We start from the raw sequence: 25,695 nt of genomic DNA, 5'->3' as shown, positions 1-25,695 counted from the left end.
AAACTGGAAGTAACTTTCCAGGTGTGATTGCAGTCTTAAGCTGCTTAGCAACAACAGGTCAGTGCAGCGATAATGATTTGTGTGTATTGACCCACTGTTGGGAGGAAATCTGCCAACAGTCAGCGGAGAGACAATAAAAAATCAACTTAGAATTCAAATTATTTTATATTTGTGCATGATTGTTTGCAAACTGTCAAACAAAATGGGCCTTTTTTTAAAAAGTCCCACTGGATTTTGAAAAGGAAATCACAGATTGTGGTTTAACCTGATAAGGCACATATGACTGTGAGAAATTCAGATGAAGTTGGGCTTTTCACATAATTAAAAAGAAGAATGAAGACAAATCATTTTAATGGATGCAACCAAACATAACACAAAAGCATGGGAACTGAGAGTATAAATACTGAATGAGTATTGAGAATGGAAGCTCTTTTGAATCGGCATGGTCAATAATTTGCAAACTGAAGAGCACAATAAATATTATTTCCTAATAAATATTTACACTGGGAAGATTTTACTCTCACTGCAAGCTGGATGTACTGTTACTTTTAAGCTGTTGAACCATAGTTATTGAATATTTTCACAAATGCTCCAGTCTGGATCAATTTCTTTTTTTTCTAAAACCTGAGAGATAAAGCTGCTTTTTCAAAGATAGTCGTATGCATATGGATATAATCAGGGGCGGACTGGGACAAAAAATCGGCCCGGGCATTTTGGACCAGACCGGCCCACCACATTCGATAACGCACACCTTTCCGGTCTTTTTGCTCTCTTAAATGTGTATAACAACTGTGCAACTCTTTAAAACCATAATGCCATGCAATTAGTTAGCTGTCATCAGCAGTGTTGGGCACGTTACTTTGAAAAAGTAATTAATTATAGTCACTAGTTACTTCTACTAAAAAGTAATTAATTACCAGGAAAAGTAACTATTACATTACTTTTTAAAAAATTGTTCAAATATGTCAAATTACTTGGCTGCCCCAATCATACTGGCCTATAGTACTATAGTGGAACAATAAAATACAATAGATGAATAGGAATTGAACTTTTTTATTCTATTGAACAGGCCACAACTGGCCAACACCTTTTGGGCATCTATTTCAGATCAGTAAGTGCAGGCGCCTATCAACATGAATGGAGAATGAGCCCAAACTGCACATAGGAAGGTCATGGCGACAAACAAAGTATACCACACAAATCCTTTAAATCTGAATCTGATTCGATTGGTATATATATCTCCCCATAAAGTTAGAACAAGGCATTAAAAAAGGCAAAAAAAAAAACAACAACAACAAAAAAAACCCAAAACAAAACAAGGCAAAATAATAATAATAATAATTATAATAATAATAATAATAATAATGATAATAATAATAATAATAATAATGATAATAATAATTTAGCACCTGGGTTACAAATTCACAAAAAGAGTACAGAAATGAAAATTACAGAAACCCTAAATACCACTGTGTGTGTCATCTAGCCAGTGACAGGCAGAATGATAAGAATCATTTCACTGTCATGGTTAACAACAAAGTGAGGTAAATAAAGTAAAATCCGACTGTTGTCCGGGTGGGGAATAGAACCGAAGACCTCCTGCATGGCAGACGGGGGCACTATCCGCTCTACCATCGGGAATTGTGTTCCTCTGTCATTGTTTGGACTTGTGCTTCATTTATATTGATAAATTACGAAAAAGCGAAAAAGTCCGATCGGTTTGAAAATTGACAGCCGCTTTTTTTCTCGCAGTTTCTCTGCGCCACTTTTGCGTTTTCTCTCCATCTCAGTAGATCCTATGAGATAACGTTCGACCCGCGTTGCACTGCACACCGGCGCACCGAGCCACAGGCTCGTGATATGATTGGGCCAGCCCCGTGTCAGTGAAGAAAAATAACCAATGGGCCGCAGAGCAGCGTGTCTCAGGGGCCGGCCCGGTGCTGAGTAAACAAACTCTTGCAATGACTTTATTTGCCGAAATCATTATGCAGGCGGGACCAAACTACGCAAAAGGGGTTGTTTAGCAATGTGATTGGGCCAGGACAGTGTCAATCGGGCCGCTGATCTACTGATCTTACGGTCAGCTATTTCAATAATAATGGCAAAAAAAAAAAAAAAAAAAGTGTCGGGGGACTGTCGGCCCACTTAGCACATCGGCCACACCGGGCAAATGCCCGGTGTGCCCGATGGCCAGTCCACCCCTGGATATAATGTTAAGGCAGTCTTCTGATGGATGGTTTGTTTGAGGCTTCCCCTTCATGCTGTACAATAAGTCAATTCTGTACATTTCACAACAAAACTGTTTAATGAAAAAGTAATTCTCTGACATTCTGTCACCAATGAGAAAGTTCACTTAGAGTCTGTTCTTACAAAAAATATTCAGGAGAAATCATGTAGCAATACTGCAAACACACTTCCACCTTTTATCATAACATGTGGTTGAATGAGAGAATTCATTATTGAAAGCAAATCAAGAATATGAATACAAAGATTATGTTTAAAAAAATAAAAGAATGAAATCACCTTTTTATAACGTTTTTCAAAAAATTCCTTCACAACCACCCAGTCTGCACCAAGTGGAGAGAAATGGGTCTATTCTTGATTCATGAGAAATCACATATCCTTGTGTATCTAATAATTTTCCTTGTAGTTTTTCTTCATGCCATGTAGTTGACAAAGCAAAAGACGGCAGGCAGCTGCCTTTTGCACTGCCAGCGAATATGTTGCCTAGGGGCACCAAATTGGTCAGCCACAGTCTTGGTCTCAGATAGGAGTTTTTCTGTGTCGCTTAGCCACTATACACCCCTGATCAAAATTTTAAGACCAGTTGAGAAATGATAAGAATTTACATTTTGCACTGTTGGATCTTAAGAAGGTTCTAAGTAGAGCTTCAAAATGCAAAAAGAAGAAATGGGAGTGAGACAAAAAAAAAAAAAAAAAAAAAAAAAAAAATGAGTAAGCAATTTATTAAACTGAAATAGGCTGTTCATCAGCTGATCAAAAGTTTAAGACCACAGCCTTTAAAAGCCCAAATCTTGGCAAAAATGTGGATTCAGTGTCATTTTCTGTCAGGTATCCACACTGTCATGACCTCCTGATGGCAAAGGCAAAAAAGATTTCTCTCCTTGAACGTGATCTGATTGTTGAGCTGCATAAGCAAGGCCCAACAACAAGGCCCTCACAGCGTGCCATTGCCATATCAGGATCAATACTTAAAGTGACTGTTGAAATGATGGTCTGATGATAATCTGTAAGTAGGGCCTATAGGTTGCAAAATAGCAAACTTGTCCTTTAACTAGGACAGGTGTGGGATGGGATGAAACATCCCACTTTTTCTATTTCTGTCCACATGGGACAGATCAGCAAATATTTAAAGGGCACTGAACACTCTGTGCTCAATCTGTGCTGTAACATCTAGAGGGCAAGGACACTCACTACAGCTCACAGTTTACAACTGATAAAGTCAGCTCACACACCTCTCAGGCTAAAGACACACAGTCTGAGAAGGAAGAGGCACAGCTTGACATCCTGACATCGCAGCAACACTCTGCTATCTCTGTAATCTGAAAGACATCTGCTCAGGAAAACAAAATTGGCTACCCAGTAGTTTAGATCAACTATTTTCTCTTTACTGAAAGAGCAGTGACTGCAAAGGGCACTTGCTGCTGTATAACAGTAGTGAGTGACCTTTGTAAAATTATGAATCAAAATGATAAAAATTCAAAGCAGTCTATGTTTTAAATTTTGATCACATATGAGCTTAACACTATGGAATAGCCCTGAGGTCAGTTATAAATTTCTATCATAAACTGTCACCCCAAATTATAAATCCATATCATATCATCATTGAGTTTGGAATGAAAAGTACATGTAGAGGCAATGAAGTATGCAAAACACAATTAACATTATATGATATCAGCATAAAATATATCCTTGGATAGCTGATACTGTCTTGCTGTCTGACATTGAATTTATGACATGCATAAGTGGCCCATTGTCTTTGCATAAAAAGGTCATTTAAGCACCTGGATTATGAATCTGATAGTATGGTTTATGAATCTTAGGCTACAGATTCATTATTCCTACACCTGGCATACAAAATGCATCTTCAGTAATGAGATAGCTGTGATTGTGTCTAACCAGCAGACACAACTGGACAGCTATCTGATTACTCAAGGATGCATTTTTGTATTCTAAGTGTAAACAGGGCCTGAGAGTACAGATTTGCACAAAGAATCTTTTTTTTTTTTCTAGCATGTTACTCCAAGTGGGGTTTGTCTTACACTTATTTCCTACATAGAAAATAATTATTTGGATCCCAATGTATGGCCACAATTTCCACACACTAGAAATAGTATTCTAAATTTGTCAAAAGCCAAGTTCTGATGAATCCCTATTCTAACCATATCTATTCTTGCACCATAAGGAGTATTGAAGGACTAAAGGTCAGAATGTCATTCATCCTCTCAGCATGAAAGGATTTCCATCTGCAGCACCCTGGACACATGGGGAAAATACTGTCTGACTCAGGGAAAGGTCAGAAGTAAAAATCACCCCTTCAGCGTGTAAGAACTGGCCTTTGTTTTTTTTTTTTTTTTTTTTTTTTTTTTTTTTTTTTAGGCTTAGTTGCGAGATTAACTGTCTAAATGGGCCAAACATTCAAAATCACTAGTATGATCCCGTAATGATTGACATCAGCAGTTGTATTGCATTCTAAAAAAAAAAAAAAAAAAATTCTCTGCTGGTTGAATAAATCGAAGGCTTTAGTGATGACAAAGGATGGATGTGGGACACAATGAACGTGTTTCTCAGAAGCTAAAATGTCGTCTAAGTGACAGAAGTCAAAAGCCCTAATCAAAGTATTGACAGAGTAGATGGGGAGGGGCGGCATGTGATTCATGCCAGAGTGGCTACAACTAGAGCAAACAGCATTGATTACACAGTTTCTCTAAAACCAATACTTTCTGCATTTTCCAATACTGGCTATTTTGTTAACACTCAGTAATGGGCCTCTGTACACTTGATAATGACTGAAACTATTGTATGATATATTCCCAGTATGAATGTCTGAAACGGGAGATTGGTGTTAAAGGACCATACCAATGATTTTGCATGTTGCCTCTACAGTCTCCCCACATTTTAAATTCCAACAAACCATTTTGCTAATCATGTGGAGAGAAAGATTTCATAACAAATGATTAAAAAACCCTAGTTTTTCAAATGTGATTTTTTGTTTGAAAGAGCCACATTATAATGTTCCGCTACTGTCGCTGATGAAGTCATCACCATTCATGAACCACAGAACTGATAATTGGGTGTGGAAAGCAAACATTTTCCAGGGACTATTTATTTTTTTGGCAGGGACATAATTTCACTGTGCCCAGGTTCAATTCATCAAAACACAACAGTGCTGCAGCGTTTAGGAAAACTAATGTGGACGACTTTATTACAGTGATGGAATACTGGTATGAAGAAAGTTTGAAGTCTCTGAAACTTCATTTTCATATTGTAGTGGAATGAATGGAAACCAGTGGCTGGATAAAAGGGAGGAAAAATGATGGAGAGTTCTCATATAGGACTGCTTGCTTTGAGAAAAGATGAACATAAATGTGAAGTCTATCCATTTTGCAAATACTACACTAAACGTGGAAAATCACCAGTATGGTCTTTTAATGTCACTTGGCTGGATGCTGTCAAATGAACTTCTTGGTGGATCACAGCTGAAAATCCAACATGCAGAGAAGGAAAGAAAAATTAATGATATGTAGTTGAGGCCAATTATGAGCAGAATAATGCTGTGAAATTACATGGTCTGCAAAGGACCTGTCAAGGGAAGTCATACTCTCTCTCTCTCTCTCTCTCTCTCTCTCTCACACACACACACACACACACACACACACAGACGCACACACACACGCCACACCCACCCACACACTCAATTCCAGCTCGCTTTGGTTGCGTGAGGTAACTGTTGGTCTTGTCATGTCACCTCTCGCGCCAAGGACTGAAGCTGAATCACCATTCGTTCCATTCTCCATGCTTTCTGTCAAGAACTCAGCATGTATGACACAAAAAAAACACCTTATTCTTTACTGTCTGAATAGTTTTAAAAAATAGTGACTGGCCTACTGTCTATTGTCTTCACTTTGGCTTTGCATTTTCTTTTAGGTCCTGTTGTTCTTCATTCATGTATGTGCATTTGCTAATAAAAATCAGAATAAAATAAAATAAAAACAGAAAAAATCTGTGGTCCTTCAGTTGATATATTTCTATGTCAAGTCACCAAAGCACATTCCTATAAATTTCCTGTATTTGGAATAACTTTGACTTAGATTCCTCACATTTAGCCAGCCAGAAATAATCATATTTGAGCAGAAAAGAGTTGAAAATCTGATTTTTCACTTTCTTGTCAGGGTAAACCCCGAACACAATCATAAGCATAAACTGGTCATAGTGGACAGTGCCCTCCTGTTTGAAGGGCACACGGTGTGGTGTGTCTCCTTTCGGCATAAAGCGGCATCTGAGAATCTGCTTCTGGCTCTGGCTGTCTGTTGTCAGGGCAGAGGCAGTGCAATGTCAGTCTGTGCCTTTGGAGTCATTAAATAACCTGTCGGGTTGCATTAAGTAAAACTGTGACAGACTCGCTGTCGAAGGGACTGATCGGGCTGCCTGGGTTTTGTCTTTCTAAAAATGACATGCAGCAGACTGCACGGTGAAGTGTTGCATGTCTGTATGTCAATATAATAAACATTCCCTGATTGACCCGCCTGTGGTTGACAATTACAAAAACCTGACTGACAAAAAAAGTCATGGATTCAAGTGTGGAAAACATGGCATATCCTTTATTGTGACATACCAAAGAAGTCTGAAGTGAAGCTGAGGGCTGAAGTGGAGTTGTCAGGAGAGATTTTTGAGTCACAGGTGTCTCGGTTCATGCTGTGCTGCTGAGCCATTAAGAACATTTTGTAACTTGTGACTCAGATCAGTGTAGCAGTCCAGATCCATTATCAGACAGTGTCTGTCATTGCTTTCATGTGATTACAAAACCATTGTGCCCCTTATTATTGAGCTGCCTGACCACAACTTGTTTACCAGGGACAGAGGCTGCAAAATGAACAGCAGCTTTGGTAAAAAATAACAATAAAAATAAGGGTTTAAGTGGAATAGCCAATTATTCAAAACATAAGAAACAAAGCATGATTATTGCTGAACAGTCTGTATATGGAAATATACTCAAAACTAGAGCCTATGTATAAAAGGCTAGGTCTACATCCACATGGACATGATTTTGTTTTGAAAATGCAGCTTCTTTTTTTTTTTTTTTTTGTTTTTTTTCCCTGTTTTGGCCTCCTATCCACACAAAAATAGTGTGTTTCATTACCAAAAACACAACTTTTGGAAAATGCTCGCCAGAATAGCATTTTTTGAAAACGCCATTTCCAGTTTGTCATGTGGAAGGTGAAAACAAAATAATTTGATAACACTGATATCACTGTCACGACTTTGCTCCTGCATGCTGTCAGGTGCCGCCTTGATCATGCATTATTTTCAACTAATTGTATTCATCTGTGACTTTCAGGAGGAGCCCATAAAGTTTAGTTTTCACCATATATACATATATAATTCTATAACAGATCTATAAATAAACACTCTTGCCTGCATTTGTAGCTCTCTCAGCTCACTGCACTGAGTTTTCTCTAAAGAAACTGGAGATGAGCTGCATAATACCCCAGTGAGCCACAGCTACAAGTTCAAACAAACAGGCAGGTTGGAAGTATTTAGTCCCCAAAGGCTTTGTTTTCTGCTATGGCTGTTTGAATAAAACAGAGAAAAACATAAGTGTGTTGGCTAACACGAGCCCTGCTGGCTAACTTTAGCCCTCTTGTCATTAGCTTGTTAAGCTAATAGAGCTTTTGGACAGCAGTCATTTTGACATGAAATAGCAGGTAAACAAAGGTGTCATCAATGAAACTGGTTAAGTTTCTGTTCCATTTAATGGAGCACAGCCTTTCCAGTGAGCCAGCATGAACAATAACAGGGTCCTGGCTCTGTCATTAGTAGCACATGTGTTTGCCCTGCTATTTCATGCCAAAATGGCTGCTGTGAAAAGGGTCTATTAGCTTATTAAGCAAATTAGCTCATTAAGAGCCAACAGCCCCTGTGTGTCCGAGTTACAAAGCACATGAACGCAGAGCTGATTCTCACAACCCAGGCCATGAATCAGACGAGGACATGAACACAGCACTACAGGACACCGGGAGACATGAATAAAGAAGTGTCAAAGGTCATCAGCTGCAACAAAACAGTGAGTGTTGTTGTTTTCCATATAAAATTCTTTATTCTAAATCTTGTGAAAAGTTGGTCATGATTCAAGTTGACATACTGACATAAACACATTGACCACTTCATGAAAAACCACGGCTGTGCTGTCGCCCAGCCTGGAAATCTAGATGCACCTGATCTACAAACATACATAAAGTAACATGCAACACTTGTTAAAATCAGGTTGTTTTTTTTATTCTATTGTGTGTACAAGTCTCTCATATTGTCTTTTATTGGCTAGTCTTTTACAGATGTGTTTATTTGGATTTTTAAAACGACTGAAATGATAACCTCCTCTCATACGCCTTGACATAGTGCGCCTCATTTATGAAAGGTCTCATGCATTCATTTTAAGCACATCCGATTTGAGATTTATGAAAACAGCATGTTGATGGCTAAATCAGCCTTTACATTGATTTTCTAAAAACCAAAAGCAAAACTAATATCTATCAGTATCCAAGGAGTCAGTATTACTCACAAATTATCATGTTTGCTTTCTCTCTCTCTCTCTCTCTCTCTTTTTTTTTTTTTTTATCATTCATTACCATCACTTTATCATGTTTATAAATGAGGGCCAATGGCTCCAAAAAGCCAGTTATTTTTACAGCATAACCACCATAATTTGATGACTGGATACATAAATCACAATGTCAGATCATGAACATGCTTACATTCATAATGATGTTAACCAACATGAAATGGAATACATTCAAGATGCTCAAGCTGGTATTTTGATGCCAACAACAGACTTGATTCGAAATTGTCTCCCTGAAAACACAGATGTGATACCAAGATCCTGCTGCGGGTTCGTTATGAAATGAATTTTTTTTTTATGTCATCTCTCCATCCGGCATGCACACACACATACACACACACACACACACACACACACACACACACACACACACACACACACACACGCACACACACACACACACACACACACACACACACACACACTCATATACAAAGCTTTGTGTGGGTTGTGGATATCCTTACATATTATGATGTCCTAAATGACAGCTCTCCTTGACTTTCCTGTGCACTGACAGCTTGGCTCTCAGTGGCTGTCCAGAGGAAAAGGCAGCAGGATGACTTATCACTTGTGGGCCTTTGCTTTGAGAACACTCACCAAGGGTTGGGTTGGTTCCCTTCAGGCCAGTTGGCCTTACAGCAGTCTTTCTGTCAGTGTATGGTGAGTTGGTATGACAGCTGTGTTTCTTCCGATTGATTGCCTTTGAGAATCAAACGCCTCGTGTCCTTATGCCGTCTTCCTCGCAGTCTCTCAGGGATTCCTCTTTGACTTGATTAGACATGGCAGCTAAAGGCCATACAGTACAGGCGGTCAAGCTTCACACAAATCAGTGGTAATACACAAGGTAGCAGACTGGAACTGATAGGCATTTAAAAATATCAGGAGACCAGAGGGAGAGAGCTAACCTGTAACCCGGCTGATACAGATCATCTGCCTAAAAAATGAAATACTTCACCCATAATGCATCATTTTGGTATCAAGTACTCACTGTGTGGTGCCTTAAATCCATGACAAATAATGTTTTAATGACAAGTCTTCCTGGTAAACTCACATAAAAAATTTGGTTTATATTTTATGATTTTACAGCAGCAAAACACTAATATAAGTTCCATTTAAAAAGCTCACACTCGTCTTGCAGTATAATCCAAGTCTCTGTTATCCAGTCGTACGCTCAGTATTTTCCAAACACACTCAAATCTTGCTGCAAAGATCACTTCTGCAAAATTGTCTCATGCCTCAGGCAATTCTTTCCATTTGATCATAGATGGCTGGCGTTTCTGGAAAATACATTGGCATGAAGGTTTGAGAGTAAAAAGTTCTTTGTTGGGGACTGAGGGCAGCACATGGTGAGTACTTTATGCAAAGATCCTGCATTGTGGTTGAAATATCCTTTTAAGACATAAAACAGATTTTGAAAAATGGAGACAGAATGATGAACAGATGCTCAGAAATCTTTTTTGAACACAAGATTATAGTTATTTGCAGTCCATAACTGTCTACATAAATTACAGGTTTGGTATAACAGACAACAGTGTGAAAACTAATCTTTGTTTACCACAAAAACATATTCTATTGTAAATCGTACAATACAATGTAGGTTGTATTGTAAATGCTACAAACTGTAAATGGCAATAGCAAATGTTGTTTTGGCAAAATTATACCTCTTGGATACCTTTTGGATAAAAGCACTGAATTAAAATAATGAGACCATCATAAAATCACTTGGGAAACATTTCAAGTCATCTCCTGCAATGGCAGCACAACCTCAAATATCCTTCCATCGCAGCAATGCAACTTTTTGATCAAAATGTGGAAAAAAATCAATCTCTCTAACAGGACAAAATCCTTATTCTGGATCAAAAATGACACAAAGTATGTCATGTCAGAAATGTATCTATCCAATTAAATTAAATGCCCTCTGTTTCTGTCTGATGCACATCCATCCAAGGCCTTGAACTGAACTCACAGTAGTGATACATCTAGTGGTCCTGATGGTTTACATTCAGTGTTGAGACATTAGGATGGATATCGCCTTGATTTCAGCTGTAAGAGCTGAAACAAAACAGCAGAGTACAGACATGTTCTCCTGATGCAGACCCAGAGCTTTCTTTGCTACAGAACCACACAGGAGGCCAGTTTATTGGTTACTGAGTGTTAATGCACCAAGCTCTATTTAACAGTGGAATGCAAAACTGGAAAACGACAGGACAGGACAGGACGTTGAAATAACGTAGTGCTCCTGAACCTTTGATCAGGTCCTGCGTGAGAGAGGACATGACCTGCAGATGCACTTGGAAATCAGGATCATTACTTTGGTCTGTGTAAATGGCCTACGGGAGGCAGGGGTTTGATCAGTGAGCCCGGGATTGTGCCATGTCAGTTCATTAGGGAGACTGGAACAAAATAGCTCACACCTCGGACACACAGACCATATCACTGTTTTGTGTTTAATGCAGCTGACATCAGCGCTTGATCGCACTGAATGCTATTTTTCAACACCTATTTCAATACCTAGCACTATCTTTCTATTAGTGTTCTCTCCAAAATTTAAGACAAGGGGATAGGTTCATTATATTCAAGAATCAACTGAGTGTAATAATTTAATATTTAAAACACAGTCAAATATGATATGACTACCACAAAATAAAAGTCATACTGTTGTATTATGTCATAAGAACAAGCTGTGTCCCACTGACTTGGTGCATGTTGGGGGAGTGCAGGCACTGGGAGAAGGAGTCGGGTCATTTTGACCTGAGGATGGTGCCAGAGGAAAGGTTTTGAGGTCACCAAAGTTAATAGGGTTCATTGTCTTGGGACCATGGATGTGCATGCCAAATGTTATGACAATCTGCCTGACAGCTCGTGAGATATCAAATTTGACAGTTTGGCCTAAGGGTGGCAGCAGAGGAACGGCGATGTGACACCAAAGTTGATAGAGTTCATTCCCTGGGAAGCATGAGTACACTCCACAAGATACTTGGCAATCCACCTGTTACATTTAGAGATATGTTGTGCACAAGTAAAATGTTTATGAGGTGGCGCTAGATGAAAGGTCACGGGGTCATCACATCAACAAATGCCATGCCACGCTATAAATTAGACATTGTGATAGCTTGTATACAAAGCTTTGGTCTGGAGGGTGGTGGAGGAAGAAGCAGCACAGGGTCACTAAGACTGGCAGGGTTCATTCTCCATGGAGCATGAATGTACACACCAAATTCCATGGCAACTGGACCAAAATATTTTGAGAAAAGAGTGCATACAGGTGTTTGAAAATTTGACCATCAAAAACCAGGAAAAAGAAGCACATCAGAAAAAAAAAGGTAGACTTCACCTCTTTTGCAGCAATTCATTTTGGGTCCAAAATTTGGTAATTTTGGTAATACACTTTCATCAGAATAATGCTGTGATGCTGCCTTAGAGTAGGGCTGAGCAATATATCAATTTTATATCCACATTGTGATATAAAACTGGATATTGTCTGGGGTTTTGGATATTGTAATGATAAAGTGTTGAAAGGGCAGAAATATTGACCAAGGTCATTATCATTGATGAAAACTAATGGAATAACAAAAGCATTTACGTTAATGGAAATAATATTTTTATTTCCATTAACGTAAATGCTTTTTACTTTTTAATGAGGCTTTACAAAAAAAAAAAAAAAAAAAAAAAAAAACTAAAATAAACTAAAATTATAGGGAAAATGTCTTTAGTTTTTGTCTTTCTCAATTTATTTTGGTTGTTCATCTGTCTTAAGTGAATACATGCCCCTGACAAACACCCCTTATTACACAAAAGACTAAAACTAACACTGTTACTGCTTAAAACTAAACTATGACTGAGCATTTTCAAAAAATAAAAATTAAAATAGCAAACCCACTTTAAAAAATAATTAAGACTAAATTGAAATTTAAAACAAAAAGCCAAAATGAATTAAAACAATAAAAACTAATTTAAAAATAAATTGTAATATCCTTGATATGGATGGCCTGACATGACCATCCATATTGGTGGGCCAAGTGGAGCCAAAACGATTAACTAGATACCAGTGGATCAGCATATTACTGAATATTCCGATACCTTTGCTCTGGTTTATCCATTGAAATTTGATGCAAACACTGGAAAAAAAACCTAAAAATTAAAACACATGCCCGACCCCAAACACACTGCGACTGCTTCAGCATGCAGTAAAGCTAGGGAAATGTAATGTCTGAGTGGAAATGAATGGAACTCCCAGTGCAACACAACACAATGATGGATAGCATAAGGTGCAATGATACACAGAAAATTGAACATTTCTCAGATATCCATCCTGCTCCACTCAATATTTTCTCAACATTTTCTCCCCTTGCGTGCCATATCTACTGTGCATTTTGTCTTCTATCTAAAATGGTCACTGAGAACGTGTTCATGTCCTTACTTTGCCGTAATCTCTTCTTTATACTGTAGCTCTTGTCTTTTCCAAGTTTTTACCACTGTCCATAGGAGACTGGATGAGTAGAGTTTCGACAGGCGAGGCCTTGCTCAGTCTCCCATGCCTTGCCATTGCACAAATGTTCAGTGTGAATTTCAATAAGGCACAAGCGGATTATTCCTTAGGGTGAAAAGCTGAATGTCCTTTGTGGAGCAAAAAGAAAGCCAACATTCGTCTTTTCAGTGAGGGCCGATTGACTGGCAAATGCAAGGCATATAAAGAACAGGATTTATATTGTAAGAAGTGTAAACCAAAAAGCAAAAGACACATTCATTTGAAATATTTGTGAAATACTGGTTTGGGCAGAATTGCTGCCTCGTTGGGTAAAACATGTTCATTTTTGACAACTGCAGAGAAGATCCTCTTTATCTGATGCAGATTTCAGGGCTTCTTGAAAATTCATACGAGGTACAAGAATGGTTACATTGATTGCATTCTAAGTTTGATGAATGCATGTACTTCTGTATGTTTCTAGGCATGTATGTAAGTATATGAGTGAACATAAAGAAGCGTTGCTACCTCAGTGGGGGCTTTTGATGGCTATGATTTTTCTTCCCGCTAGCGTAATAAAGGAGGAGAACTTGTTTAATGCCTCAGATACAATCCTTTGTCCCACTCAGGTGCATGTTTTGATTTGGCTTGAAGAGTACCACCACGGTCCATCATGCCAGACCATAAGTGCGTGTGTGCATGTGTGTGTGTGTGTGTGTGTCCATGTGGAGGTGTAGAAATTTATGAATGATATGTGTTTGAGTCTTTCTTAAGGTTCTCACTCAAGGATTGCACCACAGTCAATCCACTTAATGAATGTGCATGTGCACCTCATCACCAAGGCTTAGTCCTTATGAGTGTGTGTGTGTGTTTGTGTATGTGTGTACGCTCCACCATATCCATCTTACGTTCCCTAAATCTCCATCAACCGCCATGCGTGTCTCTCTCAGCTCTCTCGCATTTTCATCCATCTCCTCACTTGAGATTTTCGATGATAGCAATCTCCTTTCGATCGGCGCAATCCGGGCTCAGGCCGTTCAGGTAGAGGCTGCCGTTCCTGGTCAGGGTCCCCGGGACAGGGGTGAGCGAGAGAGCCAAGTTGGGGTAAGCCTCCCTCTCCTCCCCCAGGTTGACCGACAGCGTCCTCTTGCCTGGGGTCATTTCCTGGCTGATGGTTGCGTTAATGCCCAGCTCAGATGACAGCTTGCGCTTGATGGAAGCGGCCCGCTGAAACTTGTCATAAATATCCACGCTGAGGCGCCGCCGGGTCTCTTTGAACTCAGCTGACACATTGGCCGTCCACTCAGCCGCGTGAGCCCGGAACTCCCCGACCTACAGAGAGAGATGAGAGACTGATGTGGGTGGATGATCGTGATCAAACACAGTTTGTATTCCGACTCCTCCATACAATAACCTACAAAGATCTAATCATCACCTGCTGATGTTGCAGATATTCCTAATGCTGGAGTGGGTTTAGGTTGAGTGTCTGCAACGTTCATGTAAAATGATTTAGAAAATAATGAGTAGTCATAAGTCATGTTGAGCTAGGTTTTTTAATTCATATTTTCTAATTCATTAATTAGTTTCAAACAGTAATATAACAGATGAATAAAACTGACCACCTTAATGGGATCAACTGACCTGCAATTACTGGCTGAGTGCACTCCTCTAAAGATTAATGCATTTATCCAGACCCTGCTATTTGACAGCTATTGCCAGAATGTTCATTTGTGTGTCCTGCCTGCTCCCTAATTAGCAATACTCATCAAACAATCTATAATACTCCATCACATGCATCAATCATCTGTCATTAAGTCCCACTGCACAGATAGTCAATTAAAAGTAAAGGGAAATGAATGATCATAATTCATAGCAACTTTGACGAGGTAAAAAAAGATGACTGTGTGTGATTTTTTTGAAAAGCCAGACAAAATTTTCACTCATCCAACTGATTTTGTCAAGCCATGAAACACAGAATGTGCTGACACCCGAAGCCTATACAACAGGTAGGGGATGTTTATGGATGGGAACAAGCAGAAAAAGCACACTGGATTTTTCACTTTGTCATTCACAGCTGGAGGGCAGCAATTGCCATTGCGGCAGATGTGCTTACTCAGCATTATCCTATTGATGATTTATTTTCTGGGGGGGGGGGGGGGGGGGGGGGGGGGGGGGGTTGTGTAAAAGAAAGAGTGACTGCAGTGCAGGTCTTGGTACGTGAACAGTGTCTTAACAAGTAGTCTGGGTAATCTAGACTTGGCATAGTTTAGCTGGCATAGTCGGTTCATATTGTTTCCACTACACGTATAGTCACATACAATAGAGGGATGAGGAGAGAACAGATCACTAATTAAACCTTTGTAATGCATTACATATGTAGCTCCAGTATATTTATTTATTTTTATTGTTCTGAGGCGTGGTATGGTCTTAAGACTCCTTAAAGGTATAATTTAATCTTTGTGGAATTCGATAATTTTTCCTACTTAGAAAGAGTCAGGAGAACTCATGATTGCCTTATGTCTCTGCTTGCAGTTTGAATGTAGTTACCTTACTGCTGTAAGTCTATGGAATTAAAGAACAGCTCTTCTCAACATAGATCTTTTACCTTAAGCAGAAATGGATGGTTGATTTGACAAAGCTGTATAATTTACGTATCTACAAAGTCACCAATTCAACAAAAAATAAACAAATGAGGATATGTCAACTCTCTCATTGAGTGGGAAACTCAGCCAGTCACACTGGTTTGGGAAGTAAATATACCTGGTCATGTTGCCATTTAAAATTACATTTGAAAATCATTCTTAAACTATGTTTAGACACGTGTGGTTTGCCATTGATTCTTGGGTTATACATTATAATGCAATCTTGGAATAAATATTAGTGTTGTGATCTATATCAGTTGTCTCATACTGTGAGAGGTATAAAACAACAAGTATGTTATTTCTAATGCAGTTTCCCCACTGGGCCAGGTGATGATGCAAATGATGATGCTGACGATGGCATGATGATGTCATGGCAATGCAAAAATTACTTTTTGAGACATTCGTATGCAAGATTAAAATTTTTGGTGCTTGAGGAAAGGTCATGGGGTAGCCAAAAATGACATGTCCTGCTCTTTTATATGATTTTTTGTTGCTGTGTTAAGCACAATCATGATCTGGAACACAGCCAAAAAACCCTCATCTTTGCTTTGCCAGCGCCTGTTTGGCCGGGGCCTGTAGCAGAGCTATTTTGTAGTGTCAGGACTCTGAAAATGTCTGGTACAGGGTGCATTTATCCTAAAAATCCATGTGGGGCTCAAAGGTATGGGTACTTTCTGAAAATGGCCAACTAACAGGACTACAACTCTTGAACCATGCCCTTTTCCCAACCATCCCTCTCTTGAAACATTACAGAATCATCAAGTTCTCGAGTTATTATACACAAAGCCCGCAAAGCCTAATATATTTTTTCACTGGACTTTTCTTTTGACACCTCCAGTCTAAGTCGACATGACGTTCCCACTTTTCTACTTTAGACTCTCCCCAGGCATCTTTAAAGTTCTGCCTCCAGTCGGTTCTCGCAAGAAAAAACTCAAAGCCATCCGGCTGCCCACACAGGCATCAATCTTTGCTATTATCAAAAATTAAGCTAATCATATAGGACTCTGAGGAAGACTGGCATATTCCAGAGCCATCTTTATTAGAACAAGGTTATACTGAGCAGGAACTTGAGAAGTTAAACGCTGAAAGTCAGTTTTCCTATTTTTGAGAGGAGCTGCTACTTGACCCCTAACTGAGCTAAACTAGCCATTCCCGTTCCTTCAAACTGTATGCAGAGACAAAATACGCCCACCACAGGGAAAAAATAGCTAAATCCCCACAAAACAAACTATCCTTTTAAAAATGTATTATGTGTGTGTACTTTACTCACAACAGTGCTCACAGCCTGCACAGTTGTGTTCCTAATGATGCTTAGCAAAGGATTCACACTGCAGACTGCCATTGTTTTCCCCTTTTATGTGACTTATTATGAAATAAGGAATGAAGATGAACACGAGGGTGGTTGATGCATGAAAGTGCCTCCTTGGTTATACCACTCTGTGTGTATGACTGTGGCTCTTCACATCCTTTGTAAGTGTAACTAATGAACCTGACAGAACAGCAAGGTGTCTAAATGCTCACCAGCAGCCACTGTGAGCACACCAAATATCTAATCCAACACCTTTACAAGCCTGTATTTACTTTGCATATCACAGCCAGGAGGGAGATTAATGTGTCTGGGTTTACAGCTTGAAGGTAAATCGGGAAACAGTGAAAGGTATCACTCATTGCTAAGAGCAACCAGTATAATGGGAGCTATAAACATTCTGTAGCTTGTTGTCAAGCAGTAAAATGTCCCTCCACCTGTATCAAGTGCTGTGACTATTCCTGTAAAGTGGCAGAGTTCAGCACAGAGCAGGCTAGTGCAGGGAGAGATGCAAAAGTACTGTACTAACTGACTTTTGCTAAATAATCAAATAATCAAAAGGAAAGAAATTGTTGCCTTTGATTTGATTTCCACATGCATAATGCATGACTGGCTGCAGAAGTTTGAAAAAAACAACAACAACAAAACATTAATACCATTTGAGGACTACATGCTACCTCACAATTTTACATTGTAAGGCAGGTTTTACGTCAGCCCGCCTCTATGAGTGCCTCTGCTTGTGTTTTGCAGCAGCAATCATCAGCCTATAATTCAAATCTGACCACTGCCATTACTCAAAGCTTTTCTATCAGTCCGTCCTTCCTCTCAACACTTACTTACCCAACAAAGAAGCCAACTTAAAAAGCTTGTGAACAATTTCCTTTGGGATTATTAGGCCTACCCAGATAGCACATGCTGAACCCACGTCGGCTAGAGACATAAGATCGTAAATTAGCTGATTAATCTTAATTAACATCTGACCTAACTAGGTCAGATGTAGGAATTCAGTTGGAGTTTTACTATGGAGGCTGGACTACATTGAAACAACACAGGGAACTGACACATCTGTTCGACGTTATGTTGATGAGAAAACTACATAGGGATGACATAAATACAATCAAATCACTCATCAGTTTGATAAAGCCAAAGACAGTATGCTGTCAAGGGTATATATTGATTTAAAAGTGTATAGGATACTGTTAGACAAGGATAGGATACTGTTACAAAGAGAAAAGAAAGGTACTTCATCCAGGTCAGGGTAATTAAGTCATGACTGGTAATCTGTGCATGTTGGTATGATGTAATCAGGAGAAGGAACTAACAAGGAGCTATTCTCCTAACTATAGCAACCACACAACTTTACAATATTGTTGGAAAATGTTCATTGGAACTGTGGTTTCCAGAAACACCAAAACTGCAAATGACAGTTCTTACCATGGAACTTATACGGTATGACACTTATGAAAAACACAACCCAAAGTGGCTGGGAACAACAATATGGACTTTGGACTTATTTGTCAGTTATGAGGACATTGCAGTTGTGAATTTATCACAAAACTCAGCCCTATTACAGTTGGACCACAATATATGTTTGAAAAGAAAATAGAGTAAAAATGCATATTGGGTAGAACTGACCATGGAGCTTGAAACAGGTAATCAAAGACCTTCTAAATTCCCATCATCTCAGTAATCCCCTTTGAACATGCAAGGTAAATTCTGTTCTTGCTTGCTGACCTTTGCTTGCTGTGGGGCTCCTTACCTCCCGCTATAGCCTCCCCTCTAGTGTGACATTTCACACAGGATACAGCACGTACCTCCTCCTTAGTTTTCTTGGAGATGACACGGAACCAGTCTCCAATCATACTGAGCACAGCAGCAAAGTAAGCCAGGCCCACCAGAATCCAGATCAAGACCACAGGCTTGTAGTAGTCCAGGTACTCTGGGCTCTCTAATCCACCTGCAGAACCAGCACATTAAGGTGAGTCACATAACTAAAATGACATAATCCCTGCTTTTGGGGCTTTCCACTGTGCATAATTCTGAGAAGAAGCATGAAAACAAGGAGGACATTGTGTTATTCAGGCTTCATGTGGGATCTGCACATTTGGAGTACTCCTAATTATGGATTGTGGATGTGCAAGTGGAGGATTTTGGGGGTGTTTTTGCTTGTGTATATAATTGTTTGATTTTTTTTTTTTTTTTTTTTTTCAATAGCTCCAGCTAAATTAAAGAGAAGGTGAGAAGGCATCATTCGCAGACCCATTTAGGCTAAATACTGCGGCATCTGTAAAATACTAAAATCCTACAGCATCCTGATGTTTTTATCCAGATGCGGTTCTGCTAACTTTACATTTCATGCATATGCACACACATTTAATTCGTGTACATAATTTGTTTTTTCCTTTGCCAGAAGTGGCTAAAACTACGGTGGCCGAGAACCGCCATTGCTGCAAATAAAAAAAAACGATGCAAATAAAAAAAACGTTGCAAATAAAAAAGAAAAACAATGCGTTGAAAATTAAAAAAGCAACGATCACTGCAAATAAAAAAAAATGCTGCAAATAAAAAAGGAAAACGCTGCAAATAAAAAGGAAAACGCTGCGTTGCAAATAAAAAAAAGCAACGATGCAAACAAAAAAGCCAAAACGGATTTTTCATGGCAGAAATGTTATGGCATAACCGTTTTATAAAAGCAATAAGCCCCTTGAAGCCGTGAGTTACAGTGATTTTACAACGGCGATTTTACATTTTAGAACGCCCCTCAGCTGTTGTAAAATCACTGTAACCCACGGCTTCAAGGGGCTTATTGCTTAAATAACAAAAATTAAAAATCTGCCATGAAAAATCTATTTTGGCTTTTTTGTTTGCATCGTTGCTTTTTTTTTTTTTTATTTGCAATGCAGCATTTTCCTTTTTTATTTGCAGCATTTTCCTTTTTTATTTGTAGCGTTTTTTTTATTTGCAGCGTTTTTTTATTTGTAGCGATAGTTGCTTTTTTATTTGCAACGCAGCGTTTTTCTTTTTTATTTGCAGCATTTTTTGTTGTTTGCATCGTTTTTTTTATTTGCAGCGATGGCGGTTCTCGGCCACCGTATAAAACCACTTAGGGCTAAATTTTGGTAGCTTTAGCCAATGAAAATGTATATCCAGGTGGATATATGGGTGAGGTGAGGTTTAGGTATAAAAAACACTTTTTTAAGGTTTGGAAAACTTTAGATTTAGGCATAAAACCATTTGGTTCAGGTTGGGGAAAGGTTCGATTTAGGCACCAAATCTTGAAACTGGACACTGTAACGTTATGAAAACGAACCCTGGTCTAACCTTGGAGCCTAACCTGAGTCATCTGAGTGAGTCGTTTTGATTGGCCCATCCACTACCCAGCCTGCATCCTTACACAGCCTTTGTGACTCCTTGTACTACAACACAATACGTGGTACAGGCACAAAAACATTCCTGTTAAAGTCATTCTGTCTGTCATGAAAAGAACTGACAATTGGTGCCCAAGGACACGAACCTATAGATTGAATTTCCATGACTTTATCATGAGCTGCCATGAGACCAGGCCGGAATTGAACACTGGACACTCTGTCCAATGCATCTCTTATTGTCAGGAGGGAAGGGATGTACATAACCTGCAGTGACATTGGAGATGCAAACTCTTTGCATGTTCACCTCCTTTGCACTGTGGTAAGGCTTTCTAGTCTGACCAGCCCTCATAAATTCAGCAGACTTGTGTGAGAGATGAAGCTGTGGCAAACTGTTCTCTGTGCAGACTCATGCACCCTCCTACTGCACAGTGACAGTTCATCATACAACAGTGCAGGCTGATTAGTTTAACTACTAGGACTGGTGCAGGTGGGGAGATATAATCTATAATCATTAGGCCTATTTGGAAAAATTTCATCTTGCAGCTAAGAGCCAGTGATTTTCCCCACCAGCCTCCCCTTTGTCACCTGACAGACGGGTCAAATAAAGCTAACACCGCCTGCACACCCACCACCGACCAACACACACACACACACACACACACACACACACACAGAGTAACGACTTTACTGTTCTCCCTGTTATGAAAGTCATTGTATGCCTATAAAAAGTGTGAATGAAAACATACATACATCAATTCCATGAAGGTAAACAAATCAGTTTTAACATGGTATCAATTATAAATTCAGTGTACTGGTTATAATTATTTTCATTAAGGGACAACATTTTTGTAATTTATCTATAACCTGGCACAAGCTGCTTCTGATGACTGTGTATGAGTGTGGGAATTCAACAACAAAGGCAACAGTTTGTGCATGTTTCAAGCATTCAATTCAACACTTAGTGTCCTAAGATCATTTTGTGATTTTAATGGGCTCTCTTGTTTAGTGATCCTGGAAGTGACTGCTTTGGTTTAACTGTTATGACTCATCAAGTCATCTTCTGTTTGATGTGTCTGGCATTTATTACTATGCACATTTCAAGAGTAACCTTGCTTGGAAAAAAATATTCATTAGGTGTATTTTTATTGCTGCATTTGGCAGTGGAGTGTTGATTCAGTTATACATGCTAAACAAGGTGTCAAAAGGCAAAAGCGAAGACTAGCACACAAATACCAAAAAAAACAAAAAAAAACAAGTGACCTTTTTCACCAGCTACAAAGTCTCCAAATCCAATTGTAGTGAGGGTGATGACCACAAAGTAGATGGACTCCAGCGTGCTCCAGCCCTCAATGTTCTTGAAGATGATGACTGGAAGGGTCACAAAGATGAGGCACCCAAACAGGATGAAGAGTACCGTCGAGATGACGCGTATCTTTGTCTGGCTGACTTTCCATTTCTGTAGGGAGAAAAGAGCTATTTATAGAAGGAATAGATGCAATGGCATAGCCAGGATCTCTAAGTGGGCGACCTGCAACACTTAAATATAAGCTATTAGTTTAATAGGTTGTTCTTTCACTATGAAGTTCACTGGTGCATGAACAGTGAATTTCCTCATTGTAGACCTTTCCAACTTATATGTTCACAGCCTTTAGCAATTCCACACAGATTTATTATTTAAGAACAAGAGTTATTAAGCTTCCCCCAGACTCCCTCGATCCATATGCCACTAGGCACTAGGGCTGGGTGATATGGACAAAATCAAATAGCTTGATGTTATTGACCAAATATCTTGGCATCAATATTGGAACGATATTGTAGGGATGACTACTGGTGCATTCTCAAAATGTGTTTCCAAGAGAAACCTAATGACTAAACATCAAAGACTGATATTGATTTGAATATTGGTGCAGTATATTTCCCAGTGCTAATAGGCACAAATGCAAAATTTCATAGGAGAAGGTTTGGGCGGCATAGTGATAAACTGGCAATCCATAGGCTGCTTTACCAAAGCATTCCTATGTGGCCGATCTACAGTATAGCAGATGAATTAAAGATGAATAAATAAATCACACTTAAATCTGTGGGAGTTAAGAGGGATTTGAAAGATATTGAACACTCTGAGGGAAATGAAGTGTGGGGAGGCTATAAATGCAAGCAGTGCGCATGAATTTTAATGGGGCTGATTTGTGTGTGTTTGTGTTCTGCAGCTGAAGAAGAGTTGGTGCTGAAATCTCTTTCCTCCAAATGCGTTCAAGTAGCACTAAGTGTCTTCTTGTCAAAATATTGAGATAACTGTCAAACGCTACCACATTTTGTGTTTATTCAACAGGTATCAGAGGTGCCACATGGTGCAAGGCTTTATATTAAAAGATTCATGATAAATAAGTGAGGGGAATTAGCATCTGAAAACATGTGGCCATCATTCCACTCTCTCCTCATCCTCAGGCTTTCTTGTAGTGATTTCACAACGTGATGAGTCACTTCCTTTGACCTCTTTCCAGGAATAAATTGGCTGATGTCTAATATCTCCAAGCCAGGCCACAGGGCTCATGTGACATAACTTGCACAGTCAGATGGCATGACAACTCCACCTGAAGAGACATGTCCTATGCAAAATGCCCTATGTTACATGTAACACATAGGCAAAACACACCGCACAGAATTACATAAACTCACTGCTGTGAGATGGTAGCGTTGTCAAATGGAGGAAAAGGGCACTGTGCAGGAATCCTGATTAAAAAAAAGTAGCTTTTATACAGAATCTTGGTCTTTTTTTAGGGGCAAAAGGTCTGAGTCTGGCAGCTTGTAGTATATTCATTACAGTACATTCTATGCTTTTAACTGTTGGTCTCAGCTTTATGTTCATGTTTCCAAGTGAAACTAGAGGGTAAATGTGAAGTGCTCCAACATTTCCTCCTTACATCATCTGCACTCCCTGTTTCCTGCTGGCTTTCCACTTGAGGTGATTGCTTTAATTTGGTTCCCTATACATTCCACCCTTTTGCCCTGTAAGCCTGAAGCTCAGTGCCTCTGAGTGGAGGCATTGTGAAGAGGCGAACCTCAGATCAGTGAGTCTATGATGTCTAATATCTTCACTTCAAAAAGCAGTGGGACATTGTTCCTGTCAGACAGCAGCCTAATTGACTTATGCACAGGAGGGAGGAGTTTGATTACTTGGGTCTTTCAAGGATGCCCTTTGCGTTTCCAAGAGAAACCTAATAACTAACCACCAAAAGCCGCCCTGCGCAGTCCATTTATAGAGCGCGTGTCCAGGATGACGGATGGTGCCGTCTAACTGCGCTCGCAGGACTGTGACATATGGGTTTATATGTGTATATGGACAGAGGGGCAGACCTGTCTATGTGCGACTTGTAATGTGAAAGATAGATCTACAAGTATCATCCCACAGTGAGACAGTGATCAATTTGTAGTGCAAGATTACTTTAATTTCCCTCAGAGAAAAAAAAGGAAGGTGGCCGCCTCCCTGCCGAGCTGAATGGGTGAGGCATTTAAAAACCTTAAAAATTGCTTTATTTGATGATACTTTGACTTTCCCTTCTAAAATACCTCTCAATGACAGTAATTTCTTTGTATTTCTAAGGTTTAAAATGCTGAAGCAAATGGTCTGCATTTTAAAATGGTCTGGAGAAGCCTGTTGACATGGCAACCCAAAAAACTGCATATCCTCTCTGCACAGTCAGCTACTCGCTGCTGACAGCTCTGAAGGCAAGCATCCATTATTTCTGGATGTGAATTTTGTGCTTGAGCATGTGGGGCTGCATAGATTTTAACAGATTACAGTTGTCATCATATTTAGATGTTGCTGTACTTTATGCCAGAGGTTTTCAAAGTGGGGGCCAAGGACCCACAGGAGTCCTTGAGGGTCCTGAGAGTTCAATTTTAATGAACAGAAAACCAGAAAATTAACAAATTAGCACACCGGGAAACCAGCACATTAGTGAGAGAGGGAGAGAGAGAGAGAGAGAGAGAGAGAGAGAGAGAGAGAGAAACAGTATTACAAGCTAATTATGAAAATGATTACTCTGCAATATAGGGAGATTTTTTGTGTTTTCACAGATTTCTTGTGTTTAAATGCTGCCTTCAGATGCCATTCACTTGCTTTTAATACTTAACACAAACCAGTTGTCTTGAGATAAGACTCCCTAAAGGGCAAAAATCACTTAAAATAGGGGTCTTTGACTTATTGACAATCAACTTGGGGGTCCAGAACCTCTGCCTTATGCAACTGATCTGCCATAAAAATTTTAAATGAAAGCCTGACATGGATTATAACTCTCTTGTGGTGTCTACATTCAAAAGTCTCAGTACACATCGGAAGACACACACAGGCAGAAAGGGAGATTCTTGGAAACACATGCACACATGTATCCATGAAGCGGCTCACCACAATCATCTTCTCTACTTTGGCAATACCCTTCCCAAAGATGGTCCCCAACTGGTCGCCCACACCGGCCAATAAGAATCCAAACAGAGGAATCCCCAGTAGAGCGTAGATCATACAGAAGATCCGCCCTCCTTCTGTGTGAGGAGAGATGTTCCCAAATCCTGACAGAGAGGAGACAGGGACACAATTAGAGTTAATTAGTTGGGTAGGCAGCATCCAGTTCAAAATGCCAGTTGTAATTAGCTATCACATAATGAGGTGGTACAGGCCTCGAATATTATCTGGACAGGAGTATATGCAGTAGCGGTTTTAGGCACGGGCGAAGCGGGCAGCCGCCCGGGGCGGCATATTTTCATGTCACGTGGGGGGCGGCATGAGCGCAAAAAAAAAAAAAAAAATCATCCTGCTGCAAAGCAGTTTTCTATTACCGTATTCATCTGAATATAAGACAATATTTTTTCCATTGAAAATGCCCTGAAAAAACGCCCTCGTCTAATATTGGGGTCTAAGCAAATACACATGTATTGTGCTTGCATATAAACCAGTAGGTAGGCTCACCTGATGCCGCAATTACCGGCGAATGGCCGCATTGCGCAGTCAATAATCAACCATGTTGTCTGTGTCATTGTCCGTTGTGCTGCTGCAGCCGCGT

The 25,695-nt window shown here is 39.6% G+C and overlaps 1 protein-coding gene across 1 annotated transcript in view; it reads right to left on the bottom strand.

Moving 5' to 3' along the window:
- Positions 1–14,297: 14,297 nt before the first annotated feature.
- The window catches only part of kcnk2b (potassium channel, subfamily K, member 2b), a 29,409-nt gene continuing 18,011 nt past the window's right edge, over positions 14,298–25,695 (bottom strand). The window contains exons 3-7 of the mRNA XM_030047402.1: positions 25,044–25,204; positions 21,892–22,094; positions 21,327–21,334; positions 19,085–19,227; positions 14,298–14,654 (exon numbers count right to left, since the gene is read on the bottom strand). Coding sequence (XP_029903262.1) covers positions 14,298–14,654; positions 19,085–19,227; positions 21,327–21,334; positions 21,892–22,094; positions 25,044–25,204 — 872 coding nt within the window. The remainder of the gene's footprint in view (positions 14,655–19,084; positions 19,228–21,326; positions 21,335–21,891; positions 22,095–25,043; positions 25,205–25,695) is intronic.

This window comes from Myripristis murdjan, chromosome 24 (assembly GCF_902150065.1).
Source record: "Myripristis murdjan chromosome 24, fMyrMur1.1, whole genome shotgun sequence".
NCBI lineage: Eukaryota > Metazoa > Chordata > Actinopteri > Holocentriformes > Holocentridae > Myripristis > Myripristis murdjan.
This window is presented reverse-complemented; position numbering and strand designations above follow the sequence as displayed.